Source organism: Ochotona princeps, chromosome 11, assembly GCF_030435755.1.
Source record: "Ochotona princeps isolate mOchPri1 chromosome 11, mOchPri1.hap1, whole genome shotgun sequence".
Lineage (NCBI taxonomy): Eukaryota > Metazoa > Chordata > Mammalia > Lagomorpha > Ochotonidae > Ochotona > Ochotona princeps.
The window spans coordinates 34,829,959-34,856,957 of record NC_080842.1 but is presented as its reverse complement, the minus strand read 5'-3'; the positions used below and the strand labels follow the sequence as shown (position 1 = coordinate 34,856,957).

At 39.8% G+C, this 26,999-nt stretch overlaps 1 protein-coding gene across 10 annotated transcripts in view; it reads right to left on the bottom strand.

Annotated features, from left to right (window-relative positions):
* Window positions 1–516: 516 nt before the first annotated feature.
* Window positions 517–26,999, bottom strand: part of MFAP3L (microfibril associated protein 3 like) — a 36,983-nt gene continuing 10,500 nt past the window's right edge. The window contains exons 2-5 of one of the 10 annotated variants that reach the window (XR_009246277.1): window positions 16,266–16,303; window positions 15,873–16,184; window positions 5,023–6,064; window positions 517–3,711 (exon numbers count right to left, since the gene is read on the bottom strand). Coding sequence is in view for 9 of the 10 variants with exons in the window: in XM_058669991.1 (XP_058525974.1) it covers window positions 5,133–6,064; window positions 15,873–16,184; window positions 16,266–16,303 (1,282 nt within the window). In the remaining variant the exon portion in view is untranslated. Of the gene's footprint in view, window positions 6,065–12,819; window positions 12,968–15,872; window positions 16,304–16,610; window positions 16,784–17,130; window positions 17,232–17,605; window positions 17,663–21,534; window positions 21,553–26,999 lie in introns of those variants that run through there. The other 9 variants (XM_058669996.1, XM_058669997.1, XM_058669991.1 and 6 more) reach the window with 9 other exon arrangements.

Below are 26,999 nucleotides of genomic sequence, written 5' to 3'. Positions count from 1 at the left end.
AGGATATGGGCATCTTAAACTAATGTGTTAGTTGTTAGACCAAATGTCCACTCCTGTTCTTGGTTTTCTTACACATCCTGCCCCTCATCTAAGATAATTTTTGCTTTCCCAGTTTACTGACTATTAGAGAACTTAGCATGTCCTTGGATTTGGCCCGAATCTTGTTTTGATTAGGTGTTTAGCGGCAGTTATGCTATTGGAGTCTTCTACCTGTGGGATATTCTAGGAATGTTATTTCCTTGTTGTTTTTGAATTCTGTACAACAATCTTGATGTTAAGTGCTAAAAATTACTTCTTGATATTGATAAAAATAAACTGTTATAAAGTTTTTCTTGACAGAATTACATCTTCTGGATTTCGATAATGTGGTGCATTAAAAATGATTTCATTTTTCTCTTTTCCCAAGGAATGCTACTGATGCAAAAGATAGGGGCAAGAACTAAAGACAGATTTCACAAAGCCAGAAAATCAGGCCATGATTACATGCCCTTCAGGCAGAACACGACACATATTCCATATACCTGTGCAAACCCTTTATTAAAGCAACAATCAAATACAGGATGGATCACATGGTTGTTTTGCTACTGTAATATCAATCTACATATTAGTCATTTGTTTATCTTTTTTAAAAAAAGTGAATATTGTATACTCACAAAGTCATTAGATTAACATTTCTGCTCAGATAACATTTCTTTTCTTTCCCCACTTAATCAAGGATATCCAGAACTACTGTAATACAGGAAACCAAACCCAAGTGCCAATATCTTTGATCCTAACTTGACTACAGCAATTCTATGGTGTCTGAGAAATACATTTGGAGGCTTTTATTGTCAGTTAAAAATAATTTATGTCAGAATATTCTAAGAATTTTCCACTACTTTTATATCCTCTAGCTTCAACTAGGATCACAGTAGTCTTAGTGCTAGCCTCTTTATAAATTCTATCTCTAGAGAAACTGATAAAGATAATTATCATCCTTGTATGAGATATTCTTGGATAACAGATAAGCACTCAGTCTTCTGAAAAATATAATAAGCAATGCTGTATTATTTCCAGCCCCTCCCCCTCCCCTGCTGCACTCCATAATGGATTTACTTCACCCAAACTGAGGCAACCCTAAAAAGCCACAAGGAGAATGAACTTGGTTATCCATTGGAGGATTTTAAATGAACAGGTGAATGTAAAAAATGACCAATGCCTTTGAAGATAACAGGTATTCAATATACAGATATATAATGAGATTTGGTAGCTCCTGAAAAGAGTTCAGTGTTAGTTTAAGCAGCAACAAGAGAAGCAGGAAATAAAGGACTGCCAAAAGGACATGTAAAGAAGGGTAAAGGACAGTACTTGAACTGTGTAGAGAAATCCGAGGATCTGAAATGCAAGCGAAATGCTCCACTTTCAGACCAACTGAAAACTCAAAAAGGCAATCCCCAGTTGACAGACCACAGGGACTGCCACTCAAGTTTTTGCACTGCACCAACACTGTACCTCAAATGATGTAACAAAGGAGTCTGACTTTAAAAAATATTTCTTCCAGGGTCTAGGATGGGTGAAGCAGATTTCTGTAGGCTGCACTATATTTAAAATGTGCCTGTTCAAAACATGCAAATATTCTTTGTGCCTCACATTTCCTTCATGTGCTAAATGATCAAGAAGATCCAAAATCACTGCTGAGTAACATGCCAACCTTTAGATTTGAAACACGTTATCTATTTTTAAAAGCATGTGTACAACCATAGTTAATTTCATTCTTTCCACCAAGTTGTTTTCTTAAGATCTCACATTTGCCCTTCAAAAGGAAATGACAGACTTATGCAATTAAAAGTAAGACACACAATAGGAAAGAAAGGAGGGGGATTCTAGAATCCACTCTTAGGGAAATGTCAAGCTTCTGAGTCTTAGTTTTGAAAAAGAAATACAAATAAAAGACAAATCATTGTGGATACAGTGATACAAGAATGCCTGGGACAGAGGTGAACATTCAAATAGTTTAAAAGCCATTTCTACATTATACATCACACATATTACATTTGGTTCCTAGAGATTTCAGTCAAGTATTATTAGTATTTCTTTTGCCAAGTATGATGTACAAAAAGATGAGAATAGTAGATGTGCCCTAAAGATATGAAAATATAATATATAAAACAAAACCATTATAAATTACATTTTTTCATATAAAATTCTTTTTTCCCATTTAGAATAAATACCATCCAAGTTTACAGATCATCTAAAGGAATTAAATATGCACACAGGCATGAATCATTTTCAGAATTTCAAGAAAATAATTGCAAGGTATGTGATCAGGATGACTCAAACCAGAAACTGATTTCAAGAATGCCTAAATAAGGCCCTAAGGACAGGGCTCAGGATTTAGTGTTAAATCTTTAAAACTGCCCAACTGAGTCTAGTCTGCATGACAGTATATATACACACATGTTCAGCTGCACTCCGGTACTGTGAACTTTTATGAAGCTGAATGGCTCATTTGATCTGCGAAAAATCAGTGGAAAGTCATGAGGTCTACATTTTATATTCTAGCAGGAGTGTCATTTGATAAAGAAGTTGTAAGTTGGGGAGGAAGAATGTAGCATTTCTGGCAGGAGAAATTCCCATAATAAGCCAACCTCCCTTTGCATTGGCTCGTATTATGTGAAGAGCATTTTGATGCCTTAAAGAGGGAGAAAATTTTGAAAATCTCTATTTTCTCTTAATGCACTGTAGACTAAAGAAGCAAACACTAAGCTGGAAATGTTCTTTGGTCAGATATTTATGTTCTTGCTTCATTTAAAAAATGAATATATATAATATTCTAGCTTATTTTCCCAAGATGATGGATGCCTTCTCCTGTAGGTTCTATGTGGAAATCTTCACATATGTTTAGGTGGAATGAAAACTGAATAGAATGGGGAGAATCCCACACAATATTAGAAACTGAGCTTCTCAGTTGTTGCTCTGAAGGTACAAATTCCATGCTAAGAATATAACCTCCATGACAATGGGAAAAGTTTTATCTTCTAAGAGTGTTAATAAAATATTTCTGCAATCCAAATACATGGAATCTTAGTTCAGGGAACCCAAACAGGAGTCATAGTTTTCCCTTAATTGTTCACTACTTGAAAGCCAAGACCACTGTCTTGAGTTACAGAGCTGAGTTATGTTTGTTATAAAATTTTGAGTACTGAAGGATTCAGACTCAGGTACTCATTTTTACTTATCATGTGCAATAAAGGCTATCAAGGATCTCACATTTTCCTTAAAATTGTGTTTGAGCTGGAAGCAATGTTGCGTATTGCTGAGTGCTACTTACATAGTTTACAGATGAGAAGTATTAAACCACTGAGAGGAAGACAGTTGCCCAACATCACTTCTCCAGGTGATAACAGATTGAGGATTAATCATCTGGGTATGCTCTGTCATTGGTAAAATGGCCCATAAAACCTCCAACATCATAATCCTGCTATTTGACAGGTCTATGACCTTACAACTCTTGAAGGTTACTGTCTTCCTTACTTTTAAGTTAAAATGGAATGATACTACTCACCAGGATTAAATCTAAATGGTAGAAGTGACCCTGTTTTTGGTGGCAGGGAGGGGAGGCAATCCACAATTTGCTTAATAGTGTATGGTTTGTCAAAACTGACCCTCTTTCTTTAATACGGCATAAAAATGTTAGGTGGATCCAGTTAAGAAGTAAATCCATTAAAGGAACTGTGAAAAAGAATGAGGATGTTAATGTTAACATTGGTTCAGTTCTATTAGAGGGTGAAACCACTGAATTAGCGCTCAGGGACCATTTGGTCAGCCCCCTCCCACAGATAAGGAAACTAAGGCCCAGACTTGCCCAAAGCCAAGCAGTTGGTCAGTGGCATAGTCACGTATTCTACCTTTCAATGACTGGTTTTGTCTTCTTTCCATAGTATGTATAACTGCTTTCTGGTGAGACCCAATAATTCAACAATCTTAGCAAGAAATGTGAGGCCATTATTCCAACCTTCCATTCTCTCTTGACCAACAAATGAGCTGTACAGGTAACAGAGGTGGACCTGGTTACACATCCTCACAAATCCAATCCTAAATCAAGTGTTTGAATTGATCTATGGCATATGGTCCCTGAAAAGCTCTCCTGGGAAGCCAATATTCTACAACCTACAGGTTTTCACTAAATGTTTCTGTCTTTGGAAGCAATAAGTTTTCCAGGTAAAGAATCAGTCTTTGGAGGTGATGTTGTTAAAACAAATAGAAGTTTTCACGGGTGGTGAGAGTATGTTTAACCTTTTAAAATCTCCCTCCATACTTCAGTTGAGCTTACCAAAAGGTTCTCAGAATTGGACACAAAAGAACATTTTTATTTGACTATTAAAGTGCTATTCTAGGGCAAAGTTTTCTCAGTTTTATAACAGCAGCTTCATTGGAAACAAACAAACAAAAGCAATTCATGAACATAGGCCTAGGGAATGATTAAATCAAACCAAACCAAACCAAACCAAAACAAACTTAGAAACTAGTTCAGAACATTACAAATGACCTGCAGATATCAGCCCTGGTTCTGGTGAAAGACACCAAAGCGTGTGAGGTAAATGTCCTAGGGAAAAATAAGGACAAAAGTGGCAAAGAGGACTAATTCACAAAGAGCAATCAGTATTAACATAATAATACTACTCCATTTACAAAGGAACAGTAAAAGTAATTAAAACTGAGAAGAAAGTGCAACAAATCCAAGTACGTGCATTTGCTATTGTAGCAGACCTATAATTATTAAAAGGAAAAGCAATGCAGTGTGCATTGGACAGGGCTCTTAACTCAGGATATCTTACAGTAGTGTACTCTTTGCCAAAAGGGCAACACTAAGGAATTTGGCAGAGAACAGACTCAAAAATTCACATCATGTGGACAGACACTTTCTGTCCGACATGATTAGTTCTGCACCCTGATGTTGCTTGCAACCTTTCCTACTGGGGAAATTCCAGTCACAAACACTGCACACAGGTGTTTCCCCTTTTAAAATGGCATCACTCCTACCTAAGGGATGAGAGTCTCCTGGTAAGGCTTAGCGGCAAGTGCGTACTACATCTGTATTACAAGGAGCGGCCCCTGATTTTCTTGATATGCATAGCTTTTCAGAATTGATATTAGACATGGCTTTCGTAAATAATGCAGGTGTTTTTATCATGTGTCACTGCTGGCTCTGGAGTCTCCAGGTGAGGTGGTGGCAGTCCTCGATCCGATACCTCAACAGGTGTTGGCTCTTCAGATGTTAGTTCTGTGGATGTGATGTCTGTAGAAGGCTCTGCAGTGTCTGGGGAACGTTCAGCCGACGGTTCTGTCTCCTCTTTATCTTTGACTTCAAATTGTGCACCCTCTTCCTCATCCACATGGTCCTTTTTGGACTGTGGGTGAACTGACACCTTGATGGCAATCTGCTGAGGCTGTTCATGCAGGGACGAGGCGTCTGAGTCTGCGGTGGGAGAGTCACTTCGCTTCAGAGAGTTGGGGATCGTGTAGACTTCATCCCTATCTGTGGCCTCCTGACCTTCTGGGGTATGCCTCACAAAGTTCTGCCCTTGCTCCTCCAGTCCGACCACTTCCATGATTTCCTCCATGATCGTCCTGCAGTTCATGATGAGAGGAGGCAGAGGCACACTCCTAGCAAGCTCTTCAATATAACGGGCGAATTCCATGGTTTTGAACTGGGTGACTTTGGCAAGCTCTAGAGTTTTGGCTGAGGTGATTATAGGGATCCGCTTAGCGATCTCAAATGCCTTTTGCAGCTTCTCTGCGCCTTCTGTCCTAAAGAACTCGTTGATGGCTTTCTCGGTCTTCTTCAGGTGGCTGCTCATCATGCACAGGCGGGTGATGTTTAGGACCATGACAATAGTGAAGGCCACAAGGCAGACAACCATGTAGTAGACACCCATGTCTCCAGAGGTAAAGATGACTCTCAGGGTCACTGTGTTGTTCACAGTGCCATACATGTTGGAAGCCACACATGTGTATTTACCTCGATCGGAGAAAGACACCTTGGTGATGTTCAGGAGGCCTCTGTCATGCATTTGCCATTTCCCTGTTGGAGAAGAGAAGAAAATTTAACCAAGGACATGCAGTTTCCTTTATAAAACATTAACAGAAACATCTGCAGCTACCACTGGTAGTCACAAAAGCAGTAACTAAGTGTGCTCACTACCTGCTGGGGCATGCATTAATTCAATCCTCATAACTCTGAGGTGGGTGTTAATACTTCCTCCAAAGATGAGGAAACTGAGGCACAGATTAAACAAACTTCCCTGGGCCATCAGTTTACAAGACAGAACTAGACGATGTACTGAACTCAAGAGGCTATACTTTTAACCATCAAACTCCATGTTGTATAACTCCACTTCCTAGTGAAAAATAACAATCTTTAGATTCCACAAAAGATTTGGAGCAAATCAATTAAATTATAACTATTTTCCTGTGTTTTTTCTTTTTGTGAATGCAGTTATCCCTATCTGACCTCAGTTAATTAAAACCTAACCTATGACATTGATTTTGAGGATCTTTAATGAATTGTTTCTACACTTGGAAAGGTACAAGCTATCCGTGTGAAGATTCCCCAACACAGGGGATGAATTAAAATCAGTTTGTTTCAGTTTTTTCAGAAAATTGCAGATCCATCAAGTTGAAAATAAGCCTGACTCAAAGGAGAGCACCTGCTGGTCAAAGCAGCTCTTCATCACCCTCCCCCAGAAAACTGTTCTTGGAATGGGTCGAGTCCAGCTCAGCTCTTCAATTTGGATTAATTCTTAGCCCACCTACCTGACACTCATAAGACCCCTACAAAGCATGACCACAGAATTGCCATTAGGGTAATGCATCCAACCCTTTTTGAAGTATCACTGTCTCCCTCCCCTGTCCCATTAAGCAGGAAGGTTGCAGGCTGGGCCTTTGGGAGTTCTAAGGAGCAGGCAGATATTTTTCCATCAAAGCACTTTAGTTTCCAAAGCCAGAGAAACCTCTCTAGAGAGTTGGTACAATTTACCACGGAGTCTCCTCTTGAGTATCTATTAGCACATTATATTTTACTTGTTTCTTCCCCCTCAGAGCAGTGACTCTTAATTCTAATTAAAAGCCTGATATTTTCCAAAAGCACATGCAAATTGTTTAATCTCATAAGCACAGAAGTAACCAGGGGCTGGATGGATTAGAGGAGGAGGCAACAGAGGGCCTGTTGTATGACAGTGTCCTCTGCTCCAGGAACATCCGTAAGCCAGATGGAGCAAGAAGGTACTTCGTGGGGTCCCCAGTTCCTTCCTGTTGCCAGCTGGGGTGAATCTGGCTGGAAGCTCTCTATAAATGCTGTCACATTGCTTTGCCTTCCGAAAAACACATCTGTAATAGCGTCCCTATGTAACCCTCTGCTAACAATTCAGCCAGTGCATTTATCATAAGAGTAGAACACACTGGCTTGGAAAATCTAGTGATTTTTCAGTTTCTTATGAGTGTGTATCAACACACAAGGCTGGTAAATTCTTTTCAGTTGGGGCATGAATAGGGCTTCCATCCGTTCATTCCCTAAACATGAATTTTAAATCTTAAACTGTACACTCTCCCAAATACATAATGACCTGAGGTCAGGGAAATTATATTATCAATTCCTTTCATCATAATTTGTATATTCCATAAAAATAGACTATCATTGATAAAGGGAAAACTCCAGTTGTTGGAAAACTCATTTTATATTGATGGTGTTGGATTACAAATTGTTTCTGGAGTATTTTCTCATATTTACCTTCTGTTAGAAAATAAGACAGAAAAAAGGTGGTGCAGGGTAAGAAGGGAATTGGTTAGTTCAATTTGTTTATCTCCTTCTCACCTCACCACCTTTATGGGGAAATTATCTGTAAATATAAAGATAGTGTAGTTCAAACTTGAATGTGAAAGAAAGAAGACAGACAAGAACACTGAACTAGGAGAAGCGCTTGATAGTATCATAAAATTTTTCCCCAACATCTAAATAAGTTTTAGGGATGATTGATCCCAGTTGTTGCAGAAAAATATAAAAATAAAGTACATACTAGTAACAACATAATAATACTTTACTGAATATTTTTAAATGTTCTTGAACTTGAAACCTATTTTCAGTAATTTTGCCTACTGACATATATCTATCTAACCTGGAATCAAGTACTTAAATTTAGACAACAACTGGTACACACTTTGAGAGTTTGTTACTTTCTTAAAAGGGGCATTGTTTGGAATGAAACAGTCTAATTAGTTGCTAAGTGTGGTTCATACTGGTGGTCATCTAGCAGATAAATTGTTACTTATGAGTATCTTCCAAGCTTTACTCTGTGACAGTGGGTCTCAGATTAAATTCTTCTATATACTTTATCCAACATTTACTCATAAAGGTTGAAGCTCAGTCAGCTTTGTTTAAGGTGACTGTTTTGCCTTAACTTATGATAAATATGAATGCACACATTAAAATCTAAAGTTAGCATTAATGACCTAGTTAAATGACTAAAATTTTCTACTTTCATTCTAGAACATCTCTGGTGTTTTAATACTTTGATGCACTCCTCTTAAAAATGGATTAAGGTGATAATAATGGTACTAAGGATTCTGCTCAGGTGTGATTTGTAAAGATGAATATGTAACCCGAATTAAACACTCTTATTACTAGACCACAAAGCAAAGTTCAAGTGTAATCAAAGTTTAAAAATGTGCAGCACACATGCTCAAGCATGTGAATGCAACGTCACAAGAACTAAGATTCTGGCCTCAAAGGTTCTGAATGTTTCTTTCTCTCTTTAAAGCCTGATCCAATCATCCTTTCCTGAGAACCATGATCTCAAACATCTCCTCTTAGCCTCTGCCCCTGATACTGAAAAGCAGAATTCTGCATAGTTCAGTATCACCTATGGTTGTGTAAATTATGCAGATGGCACAAATCGTATTTTACGAGCCTCCCCTTCCCAACCCCCAAATGGGCCCAGGCTCAAGAAGAATCTCACGTGCTCAGCACACAGCATCTTCAGTTCGATCACTCTCTGTGCTGCACATTATCATTCAGCTCAGTCTACAGACACCTTACCCTGCAATTCATTCTGCAAAGGGTGCTGACGTTTACTGCTAGAAGTCAGAAAACAAAGCCTTATCAATGAACTTGACAAGAAATTTTCTGTGCTACAGACATGAAGCAGGTATGCATGGTGTTGTTCATATGTGTATTTTAAATTGAGTAGGAAAGCCAAAGTAATGCACTGAATTCTTATGAAGCTGCCCCTCACTCAGCACAAATAAAAACCGAAAATGCCAGTAGCTGATGCCAATTCAGTTCTCCATGCAGTGACTGTCAAAGAAATAAAAGAGCAGATGTTCTAACATTCCTAAAAATAATTCCAAAGGTCATGCATCAAGTTTTCCCCAACACTCTTCACACTGGTTCCCTTGCTCCTTTTCTGTGTCTTGCTCAGACTGTACCCTGCCTTCCTGGGAAAGCACTCTTTTTCTCTCTTCACTGTCACTTCCCATTGCTCTCCATAAGGTGATAACAACACCTGAGGCTTTAGCCAGAAATACTGACCCACTCAGGAAATGTGCTGCTGCAGGATTCCTGGAGATTAGAGTGCCTAGGTGACTGCCACTATCTTCCCTAAGAAGTGAAAGTCTTCATATGAAGACAGGATGGTGGTGATAAAACACATGCTGCCTCTTAGCTGTACTGCAGTGTGTATGCTACGCTGTACAAGGCTGACATTTTTAGAAGGCAAGGGTCCTTTTTATCTTGTTCACTCATTCGGGGAACAAATACCCTTGAACAAATGGTCTGTACACCAGGCACCATGCTAGATAGATGATGAGAATATGAAGAGGAGTAAGACGTGAATCTGACTGCAAAAAACATCCAATCTCAATAAGGAGACAGGCCGCTACAGCATCCTATAGCAAGTGTAATGCATGTGGGAGGAGCAAGGGGGACAGAAAGGTGGGGTGTCTTAGAGAAGTGGCAAAGTCAGGGTATCTGTGTGTGAGGGAAGACAAAATGTACAAACACCCTGTAGGAGAACGGGAGCCACCTCCTGACTCTGAACCTCATTTTGCACAACACATTTGCCTCACTCTGCTTCCGAGAACAGCCACAGGATCTCTCCCATGCTTCCCCTCTGCCTGGAAGGCCTGCTTTCCTTCCTCCCCACTCCACAGATCCCATTCAGCATTCTAAGCCCCCTTTAGACACCAGCTTGAAGACCCAAAGGGAAAGTTAACAAACTTACACAGATACTTAAGTCACAAACACCAAAATCCTAAATCTTTCTGGTGGATCATTGAGCCTGAAAATTAAACAGTATACCCAAATGCTAAGCTTTGAGGGTTTCTTTCAAATTACTTTCTTAAAAGGATATTTTTTCCATCAGAGATATTTCTCTGTGAAGATCTGTGTGTAAGCAAACTGTTACATGGTTTGTCTATATCCTCAATACTACAGAAACAGCTTAAAACTGTACATAATTCCATCCAGATACTGATGCTCTTAAGTTTCACATGCTTTTCATGGAGCAAAATTCAGTCTCTCCTAACAAATCTGTTTTCTTTCTGAGACGAACAAAAGAAAATGTGGTGAGAATCCCAATAAATGTTTAGGCACACACACACAAGGTGCAACATTCACCTGAAAGAGTATCACACAGAGATTCTATAAATAAGTACAAAATGTGTGTTTGTGTATGTAAATGTATTGTACATTTTCTACTTTGTGAAGTATAGACTACTAAAGAGAAAGTTTTTACAAAACATAATTGAAACCAAATTAGTTACTGCCTGGTACACCTGTTAGGAGGCCTCTGCTGTAGACAGGTTTTTGAAGCCACTGCAGAGTCAGGTTATCAACACCACAAGTTGAAGAACTCTTGAGCTCTCCTTCACCCTCCAAGCTTCCCAGGAGACCTCTTCAGAGATTAAAAGGGCACCTTTAACAAGCTATTTCCTGCATCTTGTAAAGCAAAGGTGGCCTGAGACAATATAGGCTCAGCTGGGCTTTCAAGTCAGGAAGGCAGAAAGTGGTCAGATTATGCTGCTCAAAATCTGTATTTCTGCTTAAAGGTATTCATTTTGAAGTGGCCCCACTATCTTTTTGTATCACAAAAGAGGGAACATCTCATCCTCTGGCTAATTTTCATTTTAAAAAAATGCCAAGCAAGTAACACCACACAAACTACCAACAATCTTGTCTGACTAGTCGTCTAAAACAAGAGCACCCTACACGAGTCATACAAAGCATTTCCATTTTGGGAATCCCAGCTGTGATCCTTATCTGAGATAATCTGGAAGGTTTTCATTTGATCAGACTAAAGCTATTTGGGCTCATACCCAAATGGAGCACTGAACTCACTAAAGTAATTGCAACATATAGTGGTTGACCCTGAAGGAGAACCTAAATAATGTAAATCAAACCCCCAATGGAAAAATGCATTGTGTCCAAACACCTGACTCAAGGATCTACTGTGGAATGATCTTTGATTGGCCAATTCCTTTGCACTAGAATAGGGTTTCTCAACTATGGCACGTCACACATTTTGGACCAGATCATTAGTTACAGTAGGGAACTGTCTTGTGCTTTGTAGGTTATTTAGAAGGATGCTTAGCCTCTGCTTGCCATATGCCAGCAACATAATTCCTTCCCGTCATCCACACCCCCTCCCTCGCCCCGTTATCACAACTGAAAAGGTCTCCAGACTTTGCCACATGTCTTCTGGGAGGCAAATGGCTCTCCCGTGAGACTCACTAGGTTAGGCAAATGTGCAGCTCAACCTGTAATATGTTTTGTAACTTCTGCATTCATTGCCTTTTGGAAGTAAAATCATATTGGATGACAAATATCCTTTTGTACACAAAGTTATGTGCTGGGAAAGACAGACCTTTGATGGAGAATTCCAAACTGTATCTATCCTTGGCCATCATATGGTTATTTTGAAGTTTCAAATAACATTTAAGGAGCATAAATTTTTCTGTATTTACTGAACTTTTTAAAGATTGAAAAACTGAAAGAGAATTCAGTCTGAAAACCACTTTCCTGCATGCATATCACTAAAGAAAATTCTAATTCTTAATTGTTTTTTGTAACAGGGATCTCTGAGTATGGGAGACAAATCCTTATAAAAGTAAAAAGCCTAACTTTAAAAATTTACAAGTTAATCTAACCAGCCAGATGTGTTCATAATAGCAGATGCCAGCTGTCCTGAAATACTTGCTACTTATCATCTGATAGAAGTGCTAACTTAAATGGTTTAAAACTATAGTCAGAAGTCACAACAAAAATACACTGGGATGACTAGTAGCTGAAATTACTAGGACTTTTTTTTCGTAATATTTTTACTCATCCCTAGCAAGAGGAAAATTGAAAACAGCACATCTCATGGCAATTCATGGTTATCTGTGTTATTCAAATTCTAAGTTGCATTTTGTAATATGGTTGGTTGTCCTCCCGGGGAAGGTGCTTTTGTAAAATACCAAAAGAAATCTTCCAGATATAAATTACACATTATCGTCTCCTGGTCCAGTGGAATTGAAATGACAAGCATCAAGACAGCCAGGGAAACCAGCTGTGGTCCCTGTCAAAGGCAAGGATGGCCAAGCTGGAATGAATATTAGCTCTCATTTTTGTCAGCATAGGCAAGAAATAAAATTCTTTCATTCCCAGATAATCACAAAGTAAATGACAGAATATTCCCAGAAGTGCCCAAGAAGATTTTGAATCATGTATATGAAAATGCCGTGTCATACAATGACACCCCCCACACACACACACACGACACAGAAACAGAACCCAGAGCTGTTCACCTTTGCTGTGAGGGCCACAGTGCTTTCCAACCAAGAATTCTTCCTACCTGCCCACAGTCTGAGTTAGATGCTGTTCAACATTTTTCACCCACCAAGATCTAAATAATAGGCTAGCAGGGCATAGCGGAAGCTGAGGAAGGCTGGCTCCACTCTGGTTGTATTACATTCACATGGTTTGCTATGTGTATCCATTAAGACTAATCACCATGTTTATTATATAAATTAGAAATAATACAAGTGGGCCCGGCGCAATAGCATAGTGGTTAAAGTCCTCGCCTTGAACGCTCCAGGATCACATGTGGTCGCCGGTTCTAATCCTGGCAGCCCTACCTCCCATCCAGCTCCCTGCTTGTGGCCTGGGAAGGCAGTCTAGGATGGGCCAAAGCCTTGGCACCCTGCACCTGCGTGAGAGACCTGGAGGAAGTTCCTGACTCCTGGCTTCAGATTGGCTCAGCTCCAGCCATTGCGTTCACTTGGGAAGTGAACTATCGGACGGAAGATCTTCCTCTGACTCTCTGTATATCTGACTTCCCAATAAAAATAAATAAATCTTTTAAAAAAAGAAAAATACAAGTACCTTAGTAAATAAATAGCCATAGTTGTTAATGATCTTACTTTCGTTAGCTGGTTTTGAATAGAAGTCATGGTGTATCTAAGTAAGTTCTGGGATATTAGCATCATTTTTCAACTGCATTCAAGCACTTTTTGTTGTGTTATAAATGAAACACTGTTGCATATAAACTTTTAGCTTATCAGCTGGAAGTCAATGTCCATATTATGAGTATTTTCCTATTAGAAATGAAAAGTTAAGGACTCTGGGTGCTGTGAAAAGCCACTGTAGCACAAAAACCCTAATCTTTTATGATGAGGAATCTCTCATTTCTGCTATTTTCTGTGTTGTGTTTGGTTGTTAGGTATAATGCTTTGTATAATGTCCCATGTTATTTGTGCCCAGAAATTACTATTATTATACACTGCAATTACAAAGGCTGAGCTGGAACATCAAGTGCTAGTATCATGAGTTCTTTTTAAACATCTAAAGCGCATCTTCAAATGAGATTTTAAATAGCTGATTTATCAGCAAGGTTCCTGGGCTGCAAACAAGATGAGAGTGCTGCATTCTGATGGATTCTGTGCCAAAGGCCTTCAACTGGCTCCCATTCAGTAGGGGTTTACTGGCAGGTTACTGCTGTGGACTAACTAAACACCCAAACAAAACTGATCCAAATGTTGACTCCCATCTCGCGCAACCCCCTCAGCAGTCAGTAGACAAACAGAAGGCAGAGTACACAGTGCACTCATCAAGACTGAACCACTAGTTACAAGGGCCTTTTCAATGAAGACATCCCCTGTATCTCTGAAGCAATAAGGCAGCAGTTTGGAACAATGTTCAAAATGCTGTGACTGAAAGTCAGACTTCAGTACCATGCTGCAGAAACAGTTTTCTTCCTCAATAGTACTCACAGCTGGGTGTCCTGGCCCCAACTCTTTAATATCCAGGATCCTCATGAAGGTAGATTCACGTCTAATACCCTAATTCTCCTCAGTTCAGTCATCCTGATACCCTAGTAGTGGTCCAGCACTGCAGAAACAATAATAATGTACTGGGACCTGACTGTGTTTATGTTACCATGGCTACTGCTCCCAAGTGTGACGTCATTTCTTTTTGACTTGAAGTTGTAGAGAAAGGGGATGTGGGATTAGAAACTCACCATGAACTAGGGGATGATGATCCCTCATCTTTCTGCAATCAGTGTGAAGGTTCTAGTTACAGCCAGCCACTTAGTAACAGCAGAAACAGTAAAAAGGGATTTGGGCTATAATGCCTCTATGGTGCCTTCTAATTTAAAATTTTTGTTGTTTTACAACTTTACTTGATAGGAAAGGAGACCTACACTCCCAAGTTAAACATACAGGTAACTAATAATGGATAATATTTTGACTTACAGGAAGCAACTTTATTCTGCTGTACAACCTTGAATGGCTGACCAAAAGCAACATACATGATAGTACTACAGAGAAATGCCACTTTCAAAGTAAGTTGGACTTCTAGCAGCCTAACCATTAGGAACAGGATGAAGTATAAGGATGTTAACTGCAATAAAAATCCACTTACATACCTCCAGAGGAGATACAAGGCATTAGGCCCCGTTTTTTTCAAAGCAATTAAGATGAAATGAAAGATTAAAATTGTAGGCTTTCCTGGAGCAGAAAGTTTTCTGGGGATTGTTCATTGGGTAAAGGGTTAGAGAATGGGGAAGGCAACATGAATGAATGAAACTAGCAAGAAGAACAATGGTTTCTTTACTCCCCAACAGCCAATCCTTTACTTCATCACTATGTACATGCTGAGAAAGTAGATTAACTCCTTCAGGTCAATCAGATTGGGCTTGTGTATTTGGACAATTACTTTTCTCATCTAAAACAACTCTGTCTGGAGTTGCTGCTCCCTGAAGTAAATGTAGTGCTTTAGGTAGATGATTCATGTTGGCTTGGTCAGAAACTCATTCATTTAAAACCAAGCATTATCCTACTGCCTGCATCATTTCTGACTATTGTGTCTGTGCTCTCTCTTGGCCTTGGTGTACAGACCACAGCCAGGACTCCCAGAGCACAGAAAGCTCCCAGCCAGGGCTTCAGAACTTGGGGAGAGATTTCTTTTTAACAAGTTGGTCTTCAAATCTACAGTCAGTGAATTTAACTGACATTTCATGACAAACAACTGCTATATTATTTATTTGAGCCATCTCCATGAAAGAAAACAAAACTCCATTATGAATGAAAAATATACTTAAGGAAAATCATTTCACCCATATGTCTATTCTCACTGTATTACACTGTAACTTTCTAAGAGGCTTTTATGAGACTTCAATGTTTGTTCTTTACCTTCCAATTCAATGAGTGAAAAAAATCACTTACTACATTGAGCCTTGATGGTTATAGTCTCTCTTCTGCGTCTGGAAAACAAAGACTTGCCTAAGAACAACTAACATGGCAGGTACTGGCTCTGAATCTCATGTTTCTGTGTTATAACATTTGACTTTAAGGCATACCTCCTCCTCTCTCCTTCTCATCATCATCTTCTTTCAGCAGCTTGCCCATGGAATTATACCACTTGAACTGTGGGTCAGGAATGCCATAAACACTACAGTTAATCAAGGCACTGTTCCCTTCCTTGACTATGATATGGTCAGTTCTGGCCATGATTACGGGCACAGAGCCCAAGACCATGTCAGTGCCATTTAAAGTGCTATTTGTCACACTCTTAGCAGTGGCTAGAGTGGATACTAGGATTAAAAAGGGCACAGAAGGTAGAAAGCACACAGTCAGATGGCTCTTCAATCGACCCATCTTCTTGGCTTGCTCTGTAAGGCAACAGAGAGATGGTTTGCCAATGGAATCTTCTACCAGATAACACACTGTTCAGAGCAGGCCATGGGACACACCTGTCCTGGATCCACAGAGCTGGTACTTGATTAAGAATCTGTTAAGAAAGAAAAGCCACACACATATAAATATTAACATTCATATTATGCAATTTCAGCAATCTAGATGAAACATAAATTATTTTAAAATATAACACACTTTCAGAAGATGTTTCAAAGGTTAAATTATGTTTTACACAGAAGTCATTATACAAATGTCATTTTATTTTTCTTGCTTTTAAAATATAGTGCTCTTAGAGGGAACATTTCTTGTGCTACATTTATATCACATTCCTCCACTGGGTTAATAAAATCAGTTCAGGCCTCTTTCCTTTAGATTTGCAAGTACTCTTTCCACCCTATCACCTGTTTTCACTGGGAATGACCTGATTGTTCACCTGACATGTTCCTTAACCTCTTCTATTCCAGTAAAGATGATCTCCACTCTACTTCAGTCTGGATGGTCTTGACTCTGCCAGTGTTTGGAAACATTCATCAGAATTATCCTGGCATTCACATAACTCCCACTAAGGCTTCTGGGACATCCACTTTCCCATAGCACAGGGCATGTGCTCCTTGAGCTCCACCTGTCTTGGTGGACTCCATTCTATGTTACTGGCATCTACTGATTCTCCGTTAAATCCCTGACTTTAGGTTTCATCTGTCTCCAGAAGGCTGGAGGAAAATAATTGGTGCATATGGGGTGACATTATGTGTAACTGTTATTTCTAGGTTCAAAGATCTAACCTTCACCTATTCTTCTATGCTCCATTTTACGCACTAATCCTTGGCTACAACCATGGCCTTTTACTTCTCTAAATTCTAAATGTTAAAGTTGCAAGCAATTGTGCAGTTTTAAATAACTGATTGTTTAAATATTACTAACCATTCTTCCAGAACTTACTCCCCTCACTGGGATCTTCAGCTCTTCTTTATTTTCCGTTTGTATTTTCCCCACCCATGACCTAGATACCTCATTTCTGTCAGTCCAGACCAAGGCATATTGACTTCAAATCCCAATATCCTCATCTCTTGTCTTTATGCCACAATCACTCTGTCAGTGTACAAACTTGAGCAAGTTAATCCTTTGTCATTCTGGGCCCTACACCCAGGAGGCTGGAGTACTACTGAAGAAATTACAATGGTGCAGTTCTTTCCAAAAATAAAGGAATGATCTCTAGTCCTTGCCAGGTCATCAGTGACAACTGGCAGACTGTCTTATCAAAGCTTTGTAGACATCTTCCGCTTTCAAGATAACCAGTTTGGCCAATGGTATTCCTAACTTCTTAAAGACAAAACAAAAGAAAGGCAATGTTCTCCTAAGACTTGTCAGCATGAATTCCCTCTACCCATCTTCCTACCTTGGGGAAAGCATCTTGCATCTTTTGCTCAATTGTTCAAACTACCACAGTTGTTGCTCAGGGCACCAGTCCTTCTGGTTCCCAAGTTTTTGGTCCTTATATCCTTATAATATTTTTTCTTAAAATTCTCTGTAGCTTCCCTTTTGGTTCCTAATTGCTTTCATTATTCTTTAGTGACTTCTCTTTTGTTTCCTATTCCTTAAAAGTTAGTTAATCCCTAGAGAGTCATCACTGGTCCCTCTTCTAATCCACAGCTCTTTCTAGGGTTCTGGTCTTTATTGCCATTGTGAGGAAGCAGATGAACTAACAGGCAGTTAGGCCAGGTCCCTGTTGGGAAGAAAAGGTGGGGGGAGTCCCTTTAAGAGTGGTGAAGATGCGTGCTTCTCTCCAGAAGCTACCTTTAGCAAGACACCTTTTTAACATTCTAGTTTTATCGTGAGGACAGACAAAAGTTACCTATCCCACCCTTCTGATGCCTTGTTTTTCCAACAGCAGGCTAGATAGGATTACAGTTCTTGTCCTTTAAGGTTTTTTTTCCCTCCATCTTCTGATTGACTGTTCCCCTAACTGTGTTTCAAAACCTACAACCAGTTTTTCAAGTTTTCCTCTCTTGGAGCCCCTTTGCTGACTGCTTCAGATACAGGTTTCTGACAATTAAATTTTGCTTCATTCACTCCCTTGTCTGTGTGGAAATTCTTCTATGTAAGACAAGACCTGAGTTCTCTCTACTGCCTATATTATAAATTATGAATTCTTTACCTTTTTATTTACTCAAAAGTATTATAGAACTATTATTAAATAGTTCTGCATTCTATGTAACTATTACTAAATCATTCTGCATTCTAGAGTTACAAAATCTTTCATTTTATATGGAATTCATACTCTCAATGGCAGGAGCACACAATAAATAAGCACATATGTAAATAAGAATCTCAGTTGATGATGCATGCTTTGACAAAATACCCCATAGAGGTCTAAATTGTGGTGTGACAGGTAGAGACACTGGCTGTGATGTCAGCATCCTGTATCGGTTCAAGTCCAGGCTCTTCCTCTACAAATCCAATTTCCTGCTAATGACTTGGGAAAAGCAGAAGAGGGTGGCCCATGTGCATGGGCCCCTGTCACCCATGTAGGAGACCTGGATTGTGTTGCTGGTTCCTGGCTTGGCGCTGGCCATGTGGCCACTTGGAAAATGACCAGCAGATGGAAGATCTTTCTCTGTCCCTCCCTCTCTGTTAACTCTTTCAAATAAATAAATAAGAAAATAAATACAATATTTTTCTAAATAAACACATCTTTAAAATTATATTAAAAAAAAAGAAAAACCACACCATAATGTGTCCATTGTTGAGTTAGATATTCAGGAAGGACTTTAGTGAAGAGGTGGCTTTAAGCTACATAATATATGAGTAGATAAGGAAACAAGGACAGAAGAGTCACAAGATGGGTCAGACACAGGTAAATGCAGAGTACCTATGGCTTACAGGTTGGAGTAAGAAATGTGTAATCTTATTCTAATGTTCATTTGACATTTTTAAGCAAGGGAGTGATAAATGATGTGATTTCCTTTAATAAAGTAACTTATTGGGGTTGGAATCACGGCATAACAATCTAATCTTCCACTGACCTCCAGCACCCCATATGGGTGCCAATTCAAATCCTGGCTGCTGCACTTCCTATCCAGCTCCCTGCTAATAGCTTGGGAAAGCAAGAGAGAATTGCCCAAGTGCTTGTGCCCTTGCATCCCCATGGGAAACTACTGGCTCCCCAGCATCAGATCAGCCAGCTCTGGATGTTGTGGCCATTTGGGGAATGAATCAGTGAATGGAAGATCTCGATCTTTGCTTCTTTCTCTGTAAATATGACTTTCAAATAAAAATAATCTTTTTTAAAACAAACAAAAAACCAGATTTTACTGTGGTATAATTAACACAATAAAATGTACTTGTTGCAGGTATATATGTTAGGTGAATTTCAGCAAATCTATATACCTGTAGAACTACCACAATGAACAAGATAGAAGTTCTTTATCACCATAAAGAGTTTTTTCTGCCCCTTCTCTGTTTCAGCTTTCACACAGATCCATTCAATTATTTCAGGGTATGCCACAAAAAGAATGAAGGTCCATTCCCCCTCCTCTCCATCTGATGTCCAGTGGTTTTAGCATTCTTATACAAAAAACTACATTTTCCCCAACAGATTATCTTACCACCACCTTAAAAACAATCATACATATGTAGATTTATGTCTAAACTGTTATTCTGTTTCACTGATCTCTATGTCCCGCTTTATACCAATACCACACTGACCATTCTGTCTGCCACATTTATTTTTATATGTAGTATCTGAAGTTGTTCCTGATGTGTTAAATGCTCAGTTAATCTGTCTATTGACTGAAGAATCTCTCCAAAAGCAGAAATTACTATTCTGATTCTGTACACGATAAAACTGAAGAGGTACCTGCTTGTGATCAGTTAGTTCCTCAGGCAGGAGAAATCTCCAGTAGGAAAGTAAAGCTTCCTTAGGGCTGCAGATTTCTACATGTCTCTCTGAACTGGAGAGCCTTCCAGCCTCAGCAAGGCCAGCATACTCCTCCACCACCCAAAGCCATGTGGCTAAGGGAGCAGCACAGCCTGCACTGGAATGATAAATACTCTCCTTTGACTTTGCAACTGTCTGTCTTTACTTTGATACCCTTGTGGCTTCCTTGTGTCAGCTTGGTTGCAAAGCTCCTACACTCAGACAAACAAAAAAAAAAGTTAAGAGTATGGGCTTGAAAATTAGACATGCTGGGCTAAAGGTTTCCAGTTTCAACCCCCTTAAGTTGGTGTATATTTGACTACAGTCCAAGTATAAGGACTTACTACTACATATATACCAAGCACTTATCCAATACTTGGCTTACTTCTTGGTGAGCAAGAATTATTAGCATAATGGATAAAATAGACTTTTTAAAATTGAGCTTCTTTAGTATATTTCAAATTATGCCTTTTAAAAGACACACTTTGGGGGCCAGCATCATGGCACAGTGGCTTAAGCTGCTTGAGATGCCACCATCCAATATAAGCACCAATTTGGGTCCTTGCTACTCCACTTCCGGTCCAGCTGTCTGCTAACGCTCCTTGGCAGGCAGGTATTAATGATAGCCCAAGTGCTGGGACCCCTTGGTATCCATGTGAGAGATCCAGTTAGAGTTTCTGGCTCCTGGCTTCACTCTGGCTCACTCCTGGCTATTGTGGCAGTTTGGCAAGTAAACCAGAAAATAAAAGCGCTCGCTCTCTCTGCAACGTTGCCTTTCAAATAAATAAATGTTTAAATAAAGTGGTTTTGTTTAATATGTTGCTGAGTGTCGTGGCACTCCCATCATTACAAATTACCTTCAGTACAGGGTCTTCTGCAGGAACTGCAGTCTAAGAAGGCATGAATCACCTATCTACGCATGCGCTGCACAGAGCGACTATGGGCTCTTGGACTCTCTGATGCCTAACTAGATATCCTGGGGGAGAATCAGGGCTTCAACTAAAAAGACAGGTTCTAATAAACATGTGATAAATTCCCACCACGACAATTACAAAGAATGCGACAAATGGAAGATCAAACTGAATTTTCAAATGCATAGCTCCAGAGCTGTTTTCAGTTCCAGAGGCCATCACATTGGTTAAGCACATTGTGCTAGCAGGAACAAAGAGAAGGGGAGATGGTTGTGCTATATTTTAATAGCATCAGCAGGCACTTTGGGCCAGAAACATAGCAACTACTCTACAACTGCATCTAGCTCCTTTAGAGACTTGAGTAAACACAGAGGTAGTAATTTTTGTTCAAATGCAAGAATTTTAGTAAACCGGATTCCTTTTCTTCTCCATGTTTATTTCCACCTTTTTCCAGTCTGAAAACTTATTAAGATGCAGAAAATGTAATATATAATTTACCTTTGATTGATATCAGAGTGGTTTTACTCTGAAACTGAAAATAGCATTAACTTTGTGAATACTATTGAATTAATAATTTTAATGAGAATTCCCTGCGTCTCATATCATGTTCTTTTCACTTAGATTTTTAAAGATTAATTTAATTTTTTTTATTAATTATTATGCACTATGTGACGGTTTCATAGGCTCTGGGAATCCCCCCACCCCTCCCCACGCCCCTAAAGATTAATTTAATTTTATGGGAAAGGCAGATTTAAAGAGAGGAGAGACAGACAGATATTCCATCTGTTAATTCACTCCTTATATGGCCACAACTGTTGGAGCTGAGCCATCCAAAGCCAGGAGCCAGGAAACTTCTCTGGGTCTTCCACATGGATGCAGGGTCCCAAGGCTGTGGATCATCCTCTGCTGCTTTCCCACGCCACAAGCAGGGATCTGGAAGGGAGGTGGAGTATCCAGGACACTAACTCACACCCATATGGGATCCCAGCACCTGGAGGTGGAGGGCTCACCATTGTGCCAGGCCCTCCACTCACATTTTTAAAAAGTACTTATTATGTCTTGGCACACTTCCAGGGATTCAGAAAATGGGGAATTCTACCAAGCTCCACAAATCACAGGCCAGGAATGGGTGCTTGGCTGAGCAGTGAAGACATGGCTTGGGATGTTCATCTTTCATATTGCAGTGCCAGGGTTAGCTATACTACTTTTCCAGCTTCCTCCTAATTTCTACCCTGGAAGGCAGCAGGTAATGACTCAAGTGTTTGGGTTGCTGTTACCCATGTAGGAGAACTGGATTGAGTTTCCTGTTACACACATTAGACTGACCCAGCCCTGGTCTTGTGGGAATAAGATCTGTGTCCAACTGCTTCTCAGTTTGTCTGTTAGATAAAATTAATCTAAGTAGTTGATCAACCAAACAAAAATACAGGTCATGTCCATTCACAGTATGGCTGAGGAAAGAGATACAGTTTCACTATGATTTTCAGGTGCTGTGGGGTTGGTAGATGGGAGAGGCACTGGACAGCCTAGGTGATACAGAGAAACAGTATTTGTTGCATGCCTACCCAGTATACATCCCTGCTTCTACCTTCCCCTTGCTATGAATCCCAGCTCTCAAAGGTTGTAGATCTTCCAATCTTCTCCTGTTATTTGTAGTTTATTCCAAACTTGTCATCCTGGCATATGATGCTGTACTTTTTGTTTTTCCAATTATCAGGAGTGTTCATGGATGGTAGAAATCCTCACATATAGTTCTATAGGCTTTCCTTAATCCTGGGCACCCAGAATAATGCTTATATACATACCATATGATGTCACTCTCATGTGGAATTTGCTGAAAATTGTTTAAAAGTAATTTATAATGTGTAAACTGGAGAACACAGGACGTAATTTGACTCCTGAATCTTGGGAATATAGAATGTTCCCTTTCTCAGCATGTTAGTCCTGAATCTACTAGACAGCATCACAAAATATTTAGTTAATAACACTCTAACATCATAAAAGACATTTTAGTCACTAAAGAGTAGGCCATTAGCACTATAATCCAACAGCTTAAAATGCAGTCCTTCAAAAACCACAGATCTCAAGACTAGGCTTCAACACAAAGCCTACAATGGACTAATTGTGTAGCTTCATGTGTTTGTGCACAGCCTTTGGGAACAGTTTCACAGGCTACTTTACCTTCTACAAATAGCACAAAGAGAATATTTTACAAACATCAAATGTTTCTTCTTTGACCTTGTCCCTCCTTTCCAACAATTGCATTCTATCTAAAACTGTTTAATAAATCTTTGTTGAGATTTATTTCTTGTTTTTCCAACTACCAACAAGACTACTGTCTTTGCATTGATGGAACTGGAAGGAAAAGGACCTCTTGTTCAAGGGTGTTTTGAACGGATGAAGACAGATTATTGTTTTCTCTTGGCAGCATTAGTGCTGACATTTTGCCACCCATTATGATGAGTAATTTGTACAGTTACAGAGGGGATTTTACCACACCATCTACTTAAAAGTCATCACTATTTCATTAAAAGATTTATGGACACATTTTGTGACTTCCTTTCCCATGTATTAGAATTGATTAAAATTTATAGAACAGGGCCCTGCGCGATGGTGTAGTGGTTAAAGTCCTTGCCTTGAACGCGCCGGGATCCCATATGGGCGCTGGTTCTAATCCCGGCGGTCCCGCTTCCCATCCAGCTCCCTGCCTGTGGCCTGGAAATGCAGTCGAGGACAGCCCAAAGCCTTGGGACCCTGCACCCGTGTGGGAGACCTGGAAGAAGCTCCTGGCTCCTGGCTTCGGATTGGCTCAGCTCCGGCCATTGTGGCCACTTGGGGAGTGAGTCATTGGATGGAAGATCTTCCTTTCTGTTTCTCCTCCTTTCTGTATATCCGCCTTTCCAATAAAAATAAATAAATCTTTTAAAAAATTTACAGAACAAAAAAAATGGACTTAAAAAAATTTTCCTAAGCAATTATTAGGTGGTAGGAATTAGGCTGGTCCAGGTAAGGACAGGAATAGTATGCAGTGACAAGAACTGGGACACAGACACAAGGCCTGCAAAAGGGAAGGGATGTGGTTGGTTCTGTGTTAGCAAGAAGGCCTTGGGACTGGCATCATGGTATAGCAGGTTAAGCTACTTCCCATGACACAGACACCAGCATCCAAGGAGAGTGCCACTTCAAGTCCCAGCTGCTCTGTTCCTAATCTAGTTTTCTGTTCATGAGTCTGAAAAAGTGGTACAAGATGGACTAAGTGCTTGTGCTTCTACCACCTATGTGAGAGACCCAGATGGAGTTTCAGGCTCCTGGCTTCAGCCTGGTGCAGTCCCAAGTATTATGGGCCATTTGGGAAGTGAACTAGTGGATGGAAGATTTCTTTCCTCCACCCCCTCTATGAAATTCTGCTTTTTTTCCCCATTGTTGTTGGTTTTGTTTTTCAAAGCTTTATTTATCTTTTATTTGAAAGGCAGATTCATGGGGAGAAGGGGAGGAAAGAAAGGAGGGAGAGGGGAGAGATGGAGGGAGGGAGGTAGGGAGGGAGGGAGAGGGAAAAAGAGAGAGGAAAAGAGAGAGAGAGAGAGATCTTCCATTTATGGTTCACTCCCCAACTGGCTCCAATGGCCAGAGCTCAACCACTCGGCGTTTGACTTTCCTACATGGGTGCAGGGGCCCAAGGACTTGAGCCATCCTCTGCTGCTTTTCTAAGAAGCAGGGAGCTGGATGAGAAGTAGAGCAGCCCACTGATTCTAGTCTCATCTAGAAGTGGACTAGAACCGGCACCCATATGGGATGTTGGAGCTACAGGCAGAAAATTAGCCCACACCCCAATTCTGCCTTTCTAATAAATTATATTTTTAAAGAAAAAAGATGGAAGATGGCTTCAACCTTTTTTTTAAAAAAAGACATTGTAATTATAATTTCGATTACTATAAATTTATTTATTTGAAAGGCAGAGTTACAAAAAGGGGGAGAATATTTGCATCTGCTAAAATTCATTTCCCAAATGTCTGTAACAGCCACGGTAGGGTAGGCGAAAGCCTGGAGTCCAGTGTTTCTTCCAAGTCATCCACAAGGATGCAGGAGCCCAAGCACTTAAAACATCTGCTGTTTTCCTAGTCAACATTAGCAGTGAGCTGGATGGGTAGTGGAGGAGCTGGGATTTGAACTGGTGCTGATAGAGGATGCCAGCATTAAGGTACTTGCTTAACCTGTACACCACAGTGCCACCCATACTAGCCTTGACTTTAGTATGGTAAGAGGTAGCCTGGAGATTACCTCAGCATCCACAAAGGAAAGAGCAAATAGGCCTGAACTACAGGCAGCAAGGAAGATTCAAAGAGGTAAAGGAATCAGACCATTCAGGATATAATGACTATTTTGCAGCAAGTTAAAGCAACACCAGATACCTTCCAAGTAGCAATGCCTACAATTACAGTAACAATCCTCTTAGTAAGGGAGTTTCTCATTTGCTAAAAATTGATGTCTAGCACCATCAGAGGAATGTATGTGAATTAAGAATTTTAACTAACAATCTCTTGGGCAGCATTCTCCATGGTTGCAGCATTTGGATGAAGGCCTGCCAGCCTAACTTTTCAGAACCCATGATAGCTCCTGCCCGAGTCCTTCACTTCTCTCCCTTGCTTCACTGTCTCTCTGAACACCTGGCAATAGAAGGTGCTACAATGACAAGCATCAGGGATGACATTCAGAAGTATACACTGTCACAAACTGAGAGCTATGTGGAGGCATATGACTTTATTTTTATGGTACTCAGGAGTAAAAAACTATTCTTGGACCTTCATCATACTTTTTTTTTCAGATTAAGTTATACAGTATATGTTGTTCAGAAATGGAATGTTTAAATTACTCACGTCACTAAAAATATGATTTTAGCATGCAGGTGAGATCCTGATATCCTACTAGACACAAGAATTAAACTTGATCATCAAAAGGGATGTCCTCATGAGATTCACTACTGCAGTTTTTCAGAGAGAAAAGAAAAACCAAACCTTTATAAAAGCAGGAAGAAAAAAAATCTATTAAAGTTTCTTTACCTACAGATGTAACATAGCAAAATAAAAATAGATCTGTCATACATATTTGCTCACAGTAGAACATTAGACATAGGGAATATTAGGTATCTTCATAAAGGTTTTTCCTTTGTACCAAATGAGAAAGGGAAGCCCAGAGGAGGCAAGTGATTGCCCAGGGTCATAAATTAATGTAGAGGCTTAGACCCAGAGTAAAATGCCCATGACTGCCCATGTCCAGATGGGATTACGCTATAATCTCTTCATTCTATAAGACAGGATTTTTTTTAAGTTTCAGCAATTAAGACAAGCAGTGAGGGCCAATCTAATCACAGGTGTATTTTTGTATAAGAGCTAGTTGGTATTTCAGCATGGGTTTGTCTGTTTCAAATGCTTGTGCTAAATGAACAGTATGGGGTGCAAGTAATGCAAATTGGTAGTTGATCAGAGAGACATTTCCTCATGTATCTGATGATCCAGGGAATAAATCAAATTGAGGAACTTAATACAAATGGGACAGATGCACTGTGGTAGATGCTGCCTTAATGCTGCCAGGACAGTTCCCCCAGACAGATTGTGGTGCAGATAAAAGGGTGGCCATGTGGTGTCAACATGCACACCAGTCTTATTGTATTCTAGACTTGTCCTATAGTTGATCCAGAAGCACTTGTCCTTCTTGTCCTGTTTCTACCATTAGGATATTTTTCTCCCAATCCACCTCTCCCTTCCTTAAAAATAGTGTACTTTCTTTTTTTTTAAATTTTTTTAAAGATTTATTTTTATTACAAAGTCAGATATACAGAGAGGAGGAGAGACAGAGAGGAAGATCTTCCATCCAATGATTCACTCCCCAAGTGAGCTGCAACGGGCTGGTGCTGTGCCAATCCGATGCCGGGAACCAGGAACTTCTTCCAGGTCTCCCATGCGGGT